This window comes from Ochotona curzoniae, unplaced genomic scaffold (assembly GCF_017591425.1).
Source record: "Ochotona curzoniae isolate NIBS_2020 unplaced genomic scaffold, NIBS_Ocur_1.0 contig_2318, whole genome shotgun sequence".
In the NCBI taxonomy this organism is placed as follows: Eukaryota; Metazoa; Chordata; class Mammalia; order Lagomorpha; family Ochotonidae; genus Ochotona; species Ochotona curzoniae.
In genome coordinates this window covers 14,364,046-14,379,141 of record NW_024465419.1, presented here as the reverse complement: position 1 = coordinate 14,379,141, position 15,096 = coordinate 14,364,046, and the positions used below count along the sequence as shown (strand labels likewise).

General features: G+C 41.6%; 1 protein-coding gene across 1 annotated transcript in view; it reads right to left on the bottom strand.

Moving 5' to 3' along the window:
* GRHL2 (grainyhead like transcription factor 2) overlaps positions 1–15,096 on the bottom strand; it is a 151,864-nt gene that overhangs the window by 88,639 nt on the left and 48,129 nt on the right. Inside the window, exons 3-4 of the mRNA XM_040972735.1 lie at positions 13,163–13,230; positions 8,595–8,988 (exon numbers count right to left, since the gene is read on the bottom strand). Coding sequence (XP_040828669.1) covers positions 8,595–8,988; positions 13,163–13,230 — 462 coding nt within the window. The remainder of the gene's footprint in view (positions 1–8,594; positions 8,989–13,162; positions 13,231–15,096) is intronic.

The window sequence follows — 15,096 nt, the reverse complement described above, 5'->3', positions numbered from 1 at the left end:
GTTAAAGAGAACAAGGATGAAATGAAGGAACTGAGAGAAAGAAATCTAGGTGAGAAAAGACTAACTTGGGTCAAGAAGAATGCCTGGTATACACATGGGGCCAAGAGCACAATACTGGGAGGGGTGTTTGGCACAGCAGGGAAGGTAAAACATGGGCCATTTCATGCCACAGATCGAAGGCCTGGCTGCAGAGGGCATTCCCAATCTAGCTTCCTACTAATGTGAACCCTGGGAGACTCTGCTGGAGTTCTAGCTGACTATGGATTTCAAGTATTAGGAAAGTGAACAGTAGATGGAAGAGGAATTTCTTTTTTCCAGTTTCTTTGCCTTTCCAATAAAAATGAAATTAATTTTTTAAAGATTTATTTATTTTTATTGGAAAGACAGATTTGCAAGGAGAAGGAGAGAGAGAATTTTCCATCTTCTGGTTCACTCGCCAAGTGACCACAATGGTCAGAACTGAGCCAATTCAAAGTCAGGAGCCCGGAGCGTCATCTGGGTCTCCCACTTGAATACCGGGTCCCAAGGCTTTGGGCTGTCCTTGACTGCTTTCCCGGGCCACAAGCAGAGACCAGGATATGAAGTAGGGCAGGCAAGACACAAATCTGCACCCATATGAAATTCCAACACATGTAAGGCAAGTATTTAAACACTGAGTCATGATGCTGGGCTCAAGAATAAACATTTTTATAAAAATAATATAGAACTAGCCTGACTATAAAAGGAGAACTTGGCCTTTACTGCCCATTCTAATAGCCACTAGACACATGTCCTTTTTACATTTAAGCATGAGAAGCAAAACAAAGTATTCAGTTCCTCAACCAGCCATATTCCAACTTCAAATTATAACCTGCTGTTGCAATGCTGTACAAAACAAGAAAATTCCCATCACTGAGAATGATCTATCAGAGTGGATCTGAGAAAAAAAAAAAACTTAATAGCAATCAGGAAATTTTGGAGTAGAGGCTAGCATGATGACCAAAGCATTAAAGGAGGTGATAAATAAAGAGATGTGTTTTCAGGATCTCTGTTCAGAGACCACAACAACCAAAACCAACACAGCTGGACTGAACCTACTGCCCTGGCCTGGACTCCATCATCCTGAGCTTGCATGAGTGGAACAACAAACTGGACTTGTAGATGCAGTGGCTCCAACTCCTAGGTGACATGAAAAGGTTTCATACTATAAATATTCAAATTCACAGAAACTGCCAACTGTGTGACAAATCCTTTTCTAACACGTAAATGAATGTGGGCAAAAATATAAAAATTTTAAAACAGGATATATGCTACAGATATGAATATCTGCTGTTTAAACCTGATTTTAAAAACTTTCTCTTTATTACAATTTATTCTTTTATATGTTTCCTTAGTTCCATATACATGAAAGGCATAGAGGGAAAAGTTCTTCATCTATTGGTTTACTACCCAAATGCCTGTAACAGCCAGCCCTGGGCCAGTTTAAAACCAAGAGCCAGGACCCACATCGGGGAGGCTACATCGATGGCAAGGGACCAACGACTTGAGCCATCATCAATGGCTTGCAAACATGATTATGTGGAAATTGGATCAGAAACGAGGAGACCAGGACTCGCCTAGATCTCTGATGTGGGATACAGGCATCCCAAGTTGTGGCTTAATCATTTGGGCCACAATAACTACTCCCTTACAATTTTTCTTTTGTTCTATTATCTTTATAACTTTATACAAATTAAAAGGAGAAGCCAGCTGGAAAATAGATAATCCTTTAGATGAAATGTGATCACTTGCTCAATTCCATGACCTAAAATGATTCAGATTCAGAAACAAGATACGGGGCCATTGTGGCCAGCTACCAAGCTTCCACAACTACTAGGGGATACATTTTTTTAAAAGATGTATTTATTTTTATTGAGAAGTCAGATATACACAGAGGAGGAGAGACAGAGAGGAAGATCCTCTGTCCGTTGATTCACTCCCCAAGTGGCCACAACAGCCAGGAGCCTGGATTTTCCTCTGTGTCTCCCACACGGGTGCAGGATCCCAAGGCTTTGGGTCATCCTTGACTGCTTTCCCAGGCCACCAGCAGGGAGCTGGATGGGAAGTGGAGCTGCCAGGGCTAGAATGCGCACCCATAAGGGATCCCAGCACATGCAAGCCAAGAAATTTAGCCGCTAGGCTAACAAGCTGGGTACTACAGGATATTTTAATGTTACTACAGAATGACAAAGGATAGTCAGACAGCCAACAGCACTGCACTTTATTGCAATCTGATACAATACATCTATAGGTTTCTTACTTGTTTGGACTCAGTAAAGAGACAAGTACAATCACATGTATTTGATAAATTGTCCTTGAAGCACCTTAGGTATCAGGCAATCTTAACTTGTTTGAATTTGGAGTGGTGGAAACACTAGCTTTTCTTGCACAGAGAGGAGACAGCTGACAAGAATCTACTGTTAAAAGGCAACAGTCTTGGGCCTGGCTTGGTAGCCTAGTGGCTAAATCCTCACTTTGCATGCACTGGGATCCCATATGGGCACTGGTTCATATCCTGGCTGCACCACTTCCCATCCAGCTCCCTGCTTGTGGCCTGGGAAAACAGTCCAGGATGGCCCAAAGCCTTGGGACCCTGCACCCATGTGGGAGACCCAGAAGAAGCTCCAGGCTCCTGGCTTTGGATCAGCTCAGCTCTGGCCATTGTGGCCACTTGGGGAGTGAACCAGCGGATGGAAGATCTTCCTCTCTCTCTGTCTCTCCTCTTCTCTGTAAATCTGCCTTTCCATAAAAATAACTAAATCTTAAAAAAAAAAAAAAAAAAAAGAGAGAGAGAGAAAGAACAATCTTTCAACTGCGGGAAATCAGTAGTTACAATTTGAATCCAGACCTGATGTTTGGGCAGTTATAGATAAATTAGTGAATGAGAATTCTCACTCCATTCTATCTGTTTCTTTCTCTCATAATAACTGATTTTAGAATTTAAAAAAAATGAATCTGTTAGATACTATCCAAGATTTGGCTTCATACAAAAATCCATTAGTCAAGTGATAGAAATTTGGCAATGCCATTCCCCCTCCAAATGTTTAAAATCAACATAATGGAATTGGGTGTATTAAACACAAATAAGGCCATGGTTCAATTTAACACATGAAACATAGTTTTATTATTTTACTTGTTAAATTTAAGGGGAAAGAGACAAGACAATCATGTTGGACAGGATTTAGATATAGAAGAAATATCTGATTTTTATATTCTGAAACTGGAAAACTCTTATGATCACATGCTTGTTAGCAAACAATCTGGCAATAAATTATTGCTCTCCCTTCTAGATTCTCTGTAATTATGTCAATTCTATAGATGGTATGCCTTGGTTTAATTGTGAAATACACAACAGAAGTATCTTGTGCTCACTCCAAATATTCTCATCTCCTGCGCATACAGGAAGACTCGACTCGGCAGCTTTCTAGCAGTGAGAGCGATCACTGGGTTCGTTGTAGCCTGTGAACATGATCAGAGAGGAGGTGTGACATTTCCCAGATCTTCCACTTCTCCCTTCCCCTGCTGGGGTGACACTGGAAGTCCCATGTAGAGACTGTGGTAGTCAGGCTGAAGAAGGCCCAGCACCCACTGGAAGAGAGGTCCACCTTTGAACCAAATGAGTTATTTTGCTCCTTTCTCCCTACACCACAGCCAGTAACCAATATAAAATTTTGGTACAAAATAAGTGCATTCTCATGATTTCTTATTCCAACTCTCTCTGTTCATGTAATTTTCCAGGACATATTCTTTAAGTTTAGTATGTCTCATGAAAACATTCCAGGTCTTTTTGTGTATAAATAAGTATCACAATCTTTTTTTAAAAAAATTTTTTATATTCAAAGGCTGATTTACAGAGATAAGGCAAGACAAAGAGATCATTCATCAACTGGTTCATCCACCAAAGGGGCACAACAGCCAGAGCTGAGCTGATCAGCATCCAAAGCCAGGAGCCAGGAGCATCATCCAGGTCTCCCAAATAGGTAAAGAGGTCCAAGGACCTGGGCCATCCACTATTGTTATCCCAAGCTACAAGCAGGAAACTGCAAGGGAAGTGGAGCAGCCAGGACTAGAACCGGTGCCCACATGGGATGTCAGTGCCTATGGGAGGAGGGTTAGCCTGTTGAAACACAGTGCTGGTCCCCCACCCCCATTCCAAGTGTTAATTACTAAAATTATTTTTATCAAATATGCTCTCAGCTTATGAGATCTGTGAAGTCTGGTAAGGTTCTTCACCTTTATCAGCAAAATAGGAAAACTAACATGTCCCTTATGGAATTGTGGGAAAGGCTAGCACAGCAATGTGTGAGCCATGGTACCTGGCATAAGGTATCAATTGGGGATGGGTACTACCATTATTTCTCTTCACACATATAGCTAGATAGTAACTATTGTATGTCTAACATTCAGTGTATGTCAACAAATTATCTGTCAAAAATTATTACAAGAGAATGTGAAATAAAAGTCACATAAATTAATCCATGAAAAAAAAACGTATATGCTACCACTGTTTTTAAAATTCTGGCCTGGAAGACCTGGTCTTGTACCTTGCACATGCCAGGATCCCATATGGGTGTTGGTGGCCTGGGAAAGCATAGAGGACCACACAAAGCCTTGGGACCCTGCACCTGCGTGGGAGACCCAAAAGCTGCTCTTAACTCCTGGCTTCAGATTAGCTCAGCTGCAGCCATTGCGACCATTTGGGGAGTGAACCAGCAGATGGTAGATCTTTCTGTCTCCATCTCTCTGTAAATCTATTTAAAAAATAAATTAAAAAAAAAAATAGAAAGTCTAGCCTAAGTGGAGATACACTGCAGAATGCATCTCTGCTTCGTAATGAAAGCTTGACCCCCAATGAAACTGTTACATATATCTCAACACTACAATCCTGGACTTTACACCATTCTCTGTATCTACAATGTCAGGATACACAAAACTAGAAGAATAATGGACTTGCAACTGTTTTTGAGAGACTAAACTATTGCTACAATATAGGGGAAAACAGTGAAAGTCGGGGGAAGTGGAGAAGGATGGAAGGAGAAATCCCTGAGCCTGAGGAACTTTATCACAAAAATAAAAATTCTATCCTAGGGACCAATTCTGTGGCAAAACAAACCGATCCTCCACCTGTGGCATCAGCATCCCACATGGGCAATGATTCATGTCCCAGTTGTTCCACTTTCAATTCAGCTCTCTGCTTGAGGCCTGGGAAAGCACAGGATTATGGCCCAATCTCTTGTACCCTGTACCCATATAGCAGGCCCAGAAAGACACTAGGCTTCAGGGCCTGGCACAGTGGCCTAGTGTAGTGGTTAAAGTCCTCGTCTTGAATGTGCCAGGATCCCATGTGGATGTCGGTTCTGGTCTCAGAAGCCCCACTTCCCATCCAGCTCCCTGCTTGTGGCCTGAGAAGGCAGTCGAGGACAGCCTGGAGCCTTGGGATCCTGCACCCACGTCAGAGACCTGTAGGAGGTTCCTGGCTCCTAGCTTTGGATTGGCTTAGCACCGACTGTCACAGTCACTTGGGGAGTGAATCATCGAACAGAAGATGTTCCTCTCTGTCTCTCTTCCTCTTTGTATATTTGACTTTCCAATAAAAAGAAAATAAATCTTTAAAAAAAAAAAAACTGAGCTTCAGATCAGATCAGCTTAGCTCCAGCTGTTGGATCCATTTTCGGATTGAATCCAAGGGAAGAAAGATCTCTCTTTGGTCTTTCCTCCTAACTCTACCTTGCAAAAATAAGTAAGTAATAAACAAATACATAAATAAATAAATTCTAGCCTAAAATCTAAGCAAACTGCTCCCTGCCCTCCTACCATCTCCCAAACAGAAGAATCAGTGTCACCCAGAAATGAGATTTGTTACTTCAACAAGGATCTCGGACATTTTAAGAGCTATCCTAAAAGTACTGGATTCTAGACACATTTTCCCTAGCAAAATGTTTTGATGACGTTACCTTGAACTTACTTAATCTGATAGCCAGCTAGTAAAGAAAGGGCTAAAAACCATACCAGACACAAGACATAATAATACAATGTAAACACCGATTTGCAAAGCTAGGAGAGCAGCGCCAGCTCTTCACCTTTGGTTTCTGGGAATTTTCTTTCCAATCTACTTTTAAAAAAGCCCCAAATACAATAGCTTCCTTTCATAAGACTTTTTTTTTTATCTACAACACAAACACAACCCCCAAAGAGTATGCTAGTTCCGTTGACATTGGACCACATCCACGCATGCTTCCATAACTGACAGGACATTTCTATGGAATGTGAGGAAAGACATCAAGGGCAATCCTCCAGTGTTAAAGTGCACACCTCACTTGGGATTGCCCAGTATTAGCTTCAGTTACTTGCTTTTTTGATGGAAACATCTGTGACTTACTTCAAGTTAAGTCAAACCTTCAACATTACCAAAAACCCTATGTAATCCCTACCCAGCTTTTTTTTAAAGTCCATTAACCATTTTAATAGGCAACTAAGGATGTTATTATAAAGAGGTTGAAAATTATCATAAGCCTACTAAAACTCAAGAAAGAGGAAAGCGTCTTCAGAGTGGGAATTCCTCGTTTTTGGCTCTTGTCACCGATTTTAGAGAACACATCAGGTATTCAGAAATGACAGGTGCCAGGAAGGACAGGGATACTAGTACCCTTGTGTGCCCTACCTCCCACCACCACTGAAAAGAATGAGCCTGCTCAATGGCCTACTATGCCTCTTCCCACATAACACAAAAGACATACCTATTTAGTTAGAGAAAGAATTGTTAAGTTTTAAACAAACATGCAGATGAAACACTATCTTAAGCAACGGAAGTACTGAGAACTGGAAAGACCAATCTTCCAGGTCAAAATGAGACGTGACCTATAGTTGCATTATCAACGATGTTCTACAAAAATCCAAAGGCAATTAGCCAGGCACAAGACCATCCTTTTAACAAATGGTGTGAAGACAACTGGGATGTCAGTAAAGCAAAACAGAACCTCAATTGTGACCTCAAACTATATACAAAAAATTATCTCCAAATGGATCAGAAACCTGCATAAAAGAGGTGAAACTATTAATAATGAGAACATTATCACATTTTGAATCAAGGAAAGACTTCTTACACAGTATATCTAAAAGCATAATTACAAAAGACAAATAAAATGGATTTCAACAGAGTATATATTGCTGTTCTTCAAAAGAAATGGTTAAGAACACAAAAAGGGTACTACACTCCAAAACATACACTGGATAAAGGGCTTGTATTTTCATTTACTTAATGAACTATCACAACTTAACCCAAGGAACCATAACACAAATAACCCAACTGAAAATGTGGTTCAGTAAGTTATGCTACCACTTGGGACATCCACGTCTCATACCAAGTCCAGCTGTGTTGCACATCCTACTCAGCATCCTGCTAACATGCCTCGGAGACAACAGATAAAGGTCCAAACACTTGGGTCCCTGACATCCCTGTAGGAGATTGGGACAGTTCCAGACTCCTGGCTTCAGCTTGGCCCTGCCTTGGCTGTTGCAGCCATTTGGACAGTGAACCAGGGAAATGGAAGATCTCCCTCATTCTGCCTTCCCATCTCTGTCACTCTGCCTTTCAAATAAATCAATCAATCATTTCTAAACCATGAAAAAGGTTTGACTAGAGTCTTCATAAAAGAAATTATAGAGGGAAAAAGGTGCATGAAAACACCATTCAACATCGCTAGGCATCAGGGAAAGGCAAATTCAAACCAGAATCAAATACCACTACATAGCTACTAAAAAAAAAAAAAAAAATAGTTAAAGGGACTGACAGGAAGTTTTGGCAAGGGTGTGGAAACAGAAATCCTCATACAATGATGGAAAGAGTGAAAACAATATAGCCACTTTGAAACACTTTATGACAGTACTTTATAAAGTTAAACATCCATTTACCACATGGCCCAGCAATTTCAGACCCAGATATTTACCCAAGAGAAATTAAAGCCTGTGTCCACATGAAGATACATACATGAATGTTCATAGAGGGTTATTCACAATAGCCTCAAACTGGAAGCAATCAAATGCCATCAACTGACGAAAAGCTAAGTAAATAGTGGTGTACACTTTACAGGGACCACTACTCAGCAATCTTAGTAAATTATTAATACACCCTACAATATAAATGACTCTCAGTGGTGTGCTAAGTGAAGAAAGACAACATCCACTCCATTTGTATGAACTTCCACAGAAGGCAAAACCATAGTGGCAAAGTAGAGTGGTCCTTAAGAAGTCTAAGGGAAGAGGCCTTCAAATGCAAGAAGGTTCAAGGACACTTTTGGGGTGTGGGAAAATTCTATTACCTTGATGCAGATGTGGGGTACCCAGTTGTATAAAATAAATGAAATGCTCAAACTGTGACTTGAAAACGAGCAAGAAAAGATGATGATCTTGGCAAGGTCTCTGGATACCTGGCAAGAATATGCTGTCTGTGCTTGGAAGGTACAAAGATTCTAAACTGATGGGTTCAACTGTTTAAGACACTTAAAAAGCAATTAGAAACTACACTGCGCTGGGAGTCATAAGGCCAGATCCAGACAGCTCAGCAAGTGGGGACTCACCTCGGTTCCCCCGTCCTTGAAGCTCTCACTGTAGGTGCTGTCGGGCGTGCTGGGCTGGTCGTCCTTGAGGTAGTTGCTATGAGTGGCGATGGCAGGCACATCATACTGAGTCTGTTCAAAGATGACCACGCGCTGCTCCTCACCATCTCCCCGCGGATAATGCGCAGGCGAAGTCATGAACACGGGCGTGAAATCCTCAGCTTTTACCACAGTGATTCCAGATACAGGGATGACGGCTGGGCTCTCAGCGACGTTGGCGCTGTACTGGTCCCGCTTGGAGTTCTCCAAGTGGTCTTGGTTAAGGCAAAGGTTCACTGGCACAGTCTTTAGGATCTGCACTCGGTTCTCTCCTCCAATCAAATTGCTCTGGGCCTCACTGGGGCCAAGACAGCTTCTGTGAATTCAAACCAGGCCATCCCGCAACACAGCAAAATTAGAAAAAAATCTCCACTGTGTAACTCCTAACACCGTAACTAACTCAGGCAGTCACTGTGGTTGCTGATGTCATTAGGGAAATATCTGGAAACTTCCCTATATAATACTATGGAGCTTTACATCACGAGTTGGACATCTGTTCATGCTTGTCCCCTGGTTCAGGCAAGGTATAGTACTCGCCCCATTGTCCATTACAAACATTGGCCTCAGAGCTAAGTTTCAGCTCGCAAGAAATACGGTAGGAGCTTAAAGAACAACTTTAAAAAACATGCTGAAAAAGCAACCAGACAGGGCCCGCGCGGTAGCATAGCAACTAAAGTCCTCACCTTGAACTCGCCCGGGATCCCATACAGTCACCGGTTCTTATCCCAGAGGCCCCGCTTCCCTTTCCAGTTCCCTGCCTGTGGCCTGGGAAAGCAGTCGAAGACCGCCTAAAGCCTTGGGACCCTGCACCCACATGGGAGACCCAGAGGAAGCTCCGGGCTCCTGGATTGGCTCAGCTCCCACTGTTGCCACCGCTTTAGCAGTCCTTCCTCTCTGTCTCTCCTCCTCTCTGTATATCTATCTGCCTTTCCAATAAAATAAATAAATCTTTTTAAAAATTCAATCAAATAAATCAGATTGTAGCATAGAATACTGGCCTAACCTCCCAAACAAGTCAAGACATGAAGAGGAGAAAGGATAGGAAGGTTTTAGGTTGAGATTTTAGATCCATAGCAAATGGGGTAAGCTTGTGTCAGGATCCCAACCTGAACAAACCAAAGAAGTAATTCAAGAAACAGTGGAATTATTGAGGCAATTGAACACGGACTGAGACTTGAGTGACATTAATAATGTATTCTCAGTTCAGTTAGATGTGGTGATGATTTTGAGCTTACACAACAAAACGTTCCCGTTTTTAGAGACAAATACCATAAGCAGTTTGAGGCAAAACAATGTGAAGTTAGAAATTTATGTTACATGCCATAGCAATTTTAAAAAGTGAATGAGAAAAAAAAAAGTGAATGAGAAGATATCAAGCAGGTATAACAAAAATTTTAATCAATGTTTAACTGGAGGATAGGATGGATATTTGAGGCTCCGTTATACTAACCCCTGTATATCTATGTATATTTGAAAACTTGCTATTAAAAAAAAAAAAAAAAGGAAAGACAGAAAAAACATGAGTTCAAATTTCCCTCTACTGGTTTACTCCCCAAATGCCCAGAACAGCTGGAGCTGGACCAGGTTATAGCAGAAGTCAGGAAGTATACCTGAGTCGCCCACATGAGTGCCAGAAAAGCAAATACTTAGACCCTTTCCTGCTGCCTCCCAGGTGTGTTAGAAAGGAGCTGGATGAGAAAAGGAGGAGATTGGAAAGAGGCGGTCTGAAATGGGATGTGGTCAGCTGCAGCAGTGGCCAAGCCTGTGACACCACAATGCATGCCACTAGTTTTGATTTTGCTGATAACACTTCACTGTGAAGCTTGAGCATGAGTGGTTCCACATGATAAATGTCTAAACTTCTGAGTTGATCACAGAACTGAAAATATAGTTCTATAATATAGCTCTCTCAACTTTACGAATATTCTGGTTTTACATAATAACCCATTTTCATGGCCAAATCAATAGAATGAATCTGGATACAGGCTAAAAATACAGAAGGTGAATTTAATCTAAACCCAGTTAGCTGGAAGATGGCAAAACCCAGAGCAAAAGGTTAACATTCCTCAAAAAAATAAATCAAAGTCCATGACAAAAACCATATTAAAAATGAATAAATAAAAATGTACTGCCATAATAATATTACCCCAAGGGGCTCACCATGATTCTGACACAGTAGACCCTTTCAGGGAGGAAGTAGCTCTTAATACCTGTGGGAGTTTATGTGTTGGTCCACATTGATTTGCTACCAAATTAATCCTCTCTGGCCTTTGCACGCACATAATCGTATTTGCTTCACCAAACCACTCAAACTGAAGCTACATAAAGTCTGTGTTAGGCCAAGGACACATGTTTGTGCTAGTAGTTGTACAGGTTGAAACACCCATATCCCACAATGAAGTACTTAGTTCAGTGTCCATCTTACTTCCTAATCTCAAATGCCCGTGAATGGTAGAACTTGGGAGGCAGCATCAACAGCTCAAGTGATTGGGTTCCTTGTACTGACAGGATTGGGTCTCCTGGATCCCAGAGCTGGCCTTACCCAGCCCCTGCTATTGCAAATAATTAGTGAGTAGGCTAGCCGATGAGAACTACCCTTTCTCTTTGTCTGCCTCTTGAAGAAAAATATTTTTTTGAAAGCATGATTTCTAAACAAAAACCCAAGTCAAAAGTATTTTGATATTCTTATAAAATAAGCTGTAAAGTTGTATAAATTTCATAAACTGTTATCACTATAAGCTCAGAAGATAAGAGCTTTAACATGACCCTAACATGTATACTATGCCTCTGTAAAAGAGTATTAGTTTTAGAGGATATTTTCAGAGAACCTAAGAAAATTGGATAATAAGAGTAAGGCCACAACTATTCTAAGATATTGACTCACCCGCGATAGAACTTACTAGTGAACCAAATAGTAGAAAAATATTATAGAAAAAATACCCACAGTGAGTTTCTGGCCCAACAGTTAAGACACTACCTGGCACCCCTTGAAATAACTGGGGTCAAATTGTAGTCCCATTTCTCATTCCAGCTTCCTGCTAATGGGGGAACCCTAGGAAGCAGCAGGCGATGGCTGAATACTCGAGTACCTGCCACCACGTGAGAAACGTACTCTGTAGAAGTCACCCCCCAAAATTCACTCAAATACAGTATTATCATTGTGTTAGTGTTCTGAAAGGTACTTTAACAAAAGTGGGCCTTTTTTGTCTATACTGTACAATGCAGGCAGAGCAACAATCTAGATGCACATTGCTCTGAGGCCCTTGTGATTACCAGCATTGGACTTGGCAAGCAGCACCAACTGAGCTCAATTAAACAGGCTAGATCAAGGAAACATTCCAGTAACTGAAAAGTAGCAGCCTCGTGCTCCCTCTTATCATCCTGCCCACGAGGTCCTAGGACCCTGGGGTAGCATGGTGTTTCAGAAGATCCCAACATAATAGCCAGTGAGATGCCAACAGCTTTAACCTTCTCCTGGGGGCATCCCTTGGAACAGATGCAGAGCCTAGTCCAGGACATACCATCACAGGCAGCTCCAAGAGGACCAGGCAGGATTCAGAGGTCTGTGCTAACAGGAGCATTCTGCCTCCTGGCTTATTATTTCCATGTCAAAGAGCCTCCCACAGGAAACCCATGACTTTTCTCTATCCCAAGGCAAGGGAAGAGATTGATTTGCCAGTAACTTTGGGGGAAGGAGCTAGTTAGAGTGGTTCAGTCCTTTCTGGTTTCATCTTTTTTGTCTGAATCACCCTAAACTAGGAGAGGAACATGAACATGCTGCACCATGAGTGGTGTGGAGTCATGGCTGGGACTAGCTGGGTGGACTTATCCAAGTCAGGGCTGAAACAGTACAAGCTGTAGGCTCCAAATCACCTTCTCCAATTAGTTGAGAAATGAACTTTGTTTTCCCTTCTAATCTCAATGAACCTGGGTCTTATTTGCCACCTAGCTCTTGACTCAGGAGAGACAAAAAGGGATATGACCCATGATCTCCAAATGCCTTTCCTGACATTGCCTCTTGATTGCATGGGACCACTCACAGCCTCTACCAGCAGCCTCCTGTGCTGAGACACAGTCCCACCTTCTTCTCCTCCCTGTCATCAAAACCGGTCCTGCAGGTATCTCACTGTCCCCAAGGCATGATCACAGTAACAGAACCAAAAGATTCATCAGAAAAGTTAATGCCAGCCAGCAGCAGCTATTTTGCAGGCTATCACCTCTAATTCCTGAGATGTTTGAAGACTCCTTGGAAGGGGTTGTCTTATGAGAGAGAGAATGAGATCAGTATCTTATGAGTGAGAGAGAGAGAAAGAGAGACAGAGAGACAGAGACAGAGAATGAGATATATATAACTCCAACCCAGATTCCCAAAAACAAAGGATCCTTGCTAAACTCCATGAGTTCATCTCTTCCAAACAAGACACAGCTTGATGCCATTTTTTAAAACAGAAAAAGGTATTCCAGGGCCCCAACACTGACATCCATCGTACCTTTTATCCTGGTCTTCTTGGCTGTCACTGGCTTTGCTTACAGGCAGCAGTCGCTTGTCTCGAGGAACCTGGAAATATCACCAACCATCAGTCAGGGAGGAAACAACCCAAGTGCTCACCAATCAAATGGAGAAACACTATCTGTCTATTTGTACACTGATATGTTACTCAAAGGAATAAAATTCTAACATGTGTTCTAAGGTAGATGATGAACTTTGAAAGCATTTGGTTAAGTAGTTTCACTGACAGGAGGTACCCAAAGTGGCCAAATGCGTACAGACAAAAGGTAGGAGAGAGATTCCCAGGAGCAGAGAAACAAAAAGAATGAGGAGTGACTACTTCAGGCCGACAGAGTTTCTGTTTGGGAAGGAGTGTGTAGGAAATGGTATGTGAAAAGCAGAACCAAAGAGATAAAAATTCAAACCCTAAAGCATGTCAGCAACTCCCCCAAAGACCTATAGAAGTGAATGTCATTGTTCCCAAGAGTCCCTGATAGGAACTCTGAGCTTCCGCTACAGCACTGAGCACAAAGAAAGGTATGACTCACCTTCTGCTTTGCTCCAACCTGGGCCTCTCTAAACCACGTGAGCCTTTGACGTCATACACTCTGTAGAGAAACAGAGAGCCCTCTCCTGGAACTAGCTCATCCCTCTGGAGTCTTAGACCCAGACACTCCTAGTTGGATAATCTGTCTCTCCTCTGTGTTACTCTACCTTTTGAGTAAAATACATCTTTAAAAAAACAAAGCAAAACAAAACAAAAAAACAGCTATCCAGCTCCTAGGAATATATCCGATTGAAATCTGCGTATCAGAAGGGGATCTGCAATCCTATATTTGCAGCAGCACAATCTACAATAGCAAAGACATGGAACCAATCCAGATGTGCGTCCAAAGAAGAGTAGTTAAAGAAATTGTGGCATATCTACTCCGTGGAATATTATTCAGCTATTAAGAAGAATGAAATAATACTATTTACAACCAGGTGATCCCAACTAGAGACCAACATGCTCAGTGAAATGAGTCAGTCACAAAAGAACAAATACCGTGTGTTCTCTAATATAAGAAAATCACCATGGAAAAAGTAGCTTCAATAATCCAATTCATACTGTTTTGCTTTGTTTTTTGTTTTGCTGCATTCCATGTGTTTTGATGTTTTTTATTTCAGTTTTATTTATTCCAAAGACTTTTTTCTCTTGTCGAATTCATTGCTGGCTCAGGGATTACACGGTGGCATCATTTTTCCCAAGAGACTTTTGTGTTTCCTTTTTGTCACCCATGTGTTGGTTACTCAGTGGTGCGTTTTTTCTTGGTGCTATAATTTGTTTTTGTCATTGTTGTTGTTGTTGTGGTTGTTCTAACTCATACCAGTTGTTGACCTTATTTCATGGCTTTCTAATTATGAAAATGTATGTAGTAATAGAGTACTGGGGTCCACCAGATCCAGATGTGGGGATATAATGCAACATTCATTCCTGCTTCCAGATGAAAAATGGATTCCCAACGAATGTTGGAAATGTGTATACAATGGGATGCTGGACTGTCTGACATTGCCTGTACCAGCAATGTCAGGGTACACTTAAATAAGAGACTGATGGAATTGGGATTCTTTATGAAGGACTATACCGTTGTAGTAAAATGGAGAAAATCTGTCGGGGGTGGGAGTTTTGTGGGGGGGAAACCCCAGTCTGTACAAAATTGTACCACATAAATCAAAAATTCAAAATAAAATATATGTTTTAAAAAAAAAAAAACCTCAAGAGGTATCTTTTGCCATCCTAACCAGGCCCAACCTCTCATCCCCTCACTCGCCCTCCCCAGTCCAAGATTTTTGATTACCTGAATCCTAAGGAGTGCAGACTGAGGTTTTATATCACTTTGTTCAATTTCCTATTCCCCTTGCCTGAAATCTTCTCTCCTTATTTGTTCACCTGAT